This window comes from Rhincodon typus, chromosome 44 (assembly GCF_021869965.1).
Source record: "Rhincodon typus isolate 14 chromosome 44, sRhiTyp1.1, whole genome shotgun sequence".
In the NCBI taxonomy this organism is placed as follows: domain Eukaryota; kingdom Metazoa; phylum Chordata; class Chondrichthyes; order Orectolobiformes; family Rhincodontidae; genus Rhincodon; species Rhincodon typus.
Genome location: NC_063375.1, coordinates 1,089,663 through 1,091,166, shown reverse-complemented (window position 1 = coordinate 1,091,166; position 1,504 = coordinate 1,089,663). Strand labels below are relative to the sequence as shown.

At 56.8% G+C, this 1,504-nt stretch overlaps 1 protein-coding gene across 1 annotated transcript in view; it reads right to left on the bottom strand.

Annotated features, from left to right (window-relative positions):
* Nucleotides 1-14: 14 nt before the first annotated feature.
* The window catches only part of LOC109926383 (ubiquitin-like modifier-activating enzyme 1), an 11,680-nt gene continuing 10,190 nt past the window's right edge, over nucleotides 15-1,504 (bottom strand). The window contains exons 12-13 of the mRNA XM_048619936.1: nucleotides 1,224-1,420; nucleotides 15-83 (exon numbers count right to left, since the gene is read on the bottom strand). Coding sequence (XP_048475893.1) covers nucleotides 15-83; nucleotides 1,224-1,420 — 266 coding nt within the window. The remainder of the gene's footprint in view (nucleotides 84-1,223; nucleotides 1,421-1,504) is intronic.

Sequence of the window (1,504 nt, the reverse complement as noted above, 5' to 3'; positions counted from 1 at the left end):
AGGCAGGGAGTCACTTACTGGATGTACTGGTTAACATTCTCGGCTGGCTGCTTGAAGAGTCCTTCAAACTCATCCCGGGCCCACTGCGGGGAGAAACAGTCAGTCACATCGACACCAGCCACACCCCGTGTGCTACCTGCTCCCGACACGGCACAACGCACCGTAACTCTCCAACCCAGCGGCAGGAATCCAGGGAAACACAGGCACCTCCCCATTCGATATTCCAAACTGTCACTTTCACATTCCTCCAGCCCCCTACACCCCCTCCCTATCTCAGTCACCCGCTCCAGCCCCCTACACCCCCTCCCTATCTCCGCCACCTCCTCCAGCCCCCTACACCCCCTCCAGCCCTTCTCAACTCCATAATCACATACAAATATCTGACAGCGTCCTGCTCCTCCAATTCCGGCCTCTCGTGCCCTGCAGATTCCCGCTTTAACTGCCTGGGGTCTGAAACTCAACCTGACTCCCTAAACCTGCACACCTCTCCCTGTCTCCCCCTCACCCCAACCTGTCCCTGACCTCGAAGCCACGTTTTGAGCTTTCGGTAAAATTCTGACGACTGTTTTGTTCCTGAAAAGGTCTTTTTTTTCCTCAGAAGAAAAGTTGGTTCTTTCGTGAGGTCTGTGCCAATCACTGGGAAGGTCAGCATTTCAATCGATGCTGATCCCTCGATGCCCAGAGGGAGCTTAAGTGCCAACTGCATCGCAGTGTCAGAGAGAGAGAGAGACAGGGGGAGCGCATGCTGGAGAGTTGAGTAAGGTCAAGGCCTGGGTACAGACAGCTGGTTTCCTCCCTTTTGGGGATGTCTGTGTATCAGACGGGGCTTTGACAGTGGTGTCACGGTCACTCGTCAAAGCTGGCTTTGGAAATTTTGCCGAATGCAAACTTCAGCACCTACCGCTGCAGCATAGGAAAGGGCCAAAAGCAGGCAGGCGGGGCTAGCTCAGTTTGGAGAAACCTGTTAGGTGAGGACGAGCTGAGCCAAAAGGGTCCGTTTCCATGCTGAGAGACTCTGTAACACCAGACGGTTAGCCTGGTGACTGGGCCACACACCACATCACCGTGGTGGCATTACGGTGTCCCATAGCGTGAGCCTGGGGTCCTCTGAGCGACTCTCCCAGAGACCGAACAGGTCTCCCCGAGACCCAGCCCCAGCTCCCCCAGGAAGCCTCGGAGAGAGCAGCCCCCCAACCCCCGCCCAAGGACGGGCAGGGCCTTACCTGCAGGGTGTGCTCGATGGCGTTGGGGAAGTTCTTCAGCGTACAGATGGGGATAGATTTCTCTGGCGGGTCCTGACTGGAGCTGTACGACTCGGTCAGGAAAGGAATGACCACCTGCACGTTCCCCTTTGTGCCCAGGGTCCCCGACTCGAGGAGGGGTTTGCGGTAATACACACAACGCCGGTCGATGTACATTCCTGCGGGGGGAGAATAGGGTTAGGGTGTGCAGGTCACAGCCCATTGCCTCATGTAAAACACACACAGTGAGCACCCCGCGCCAC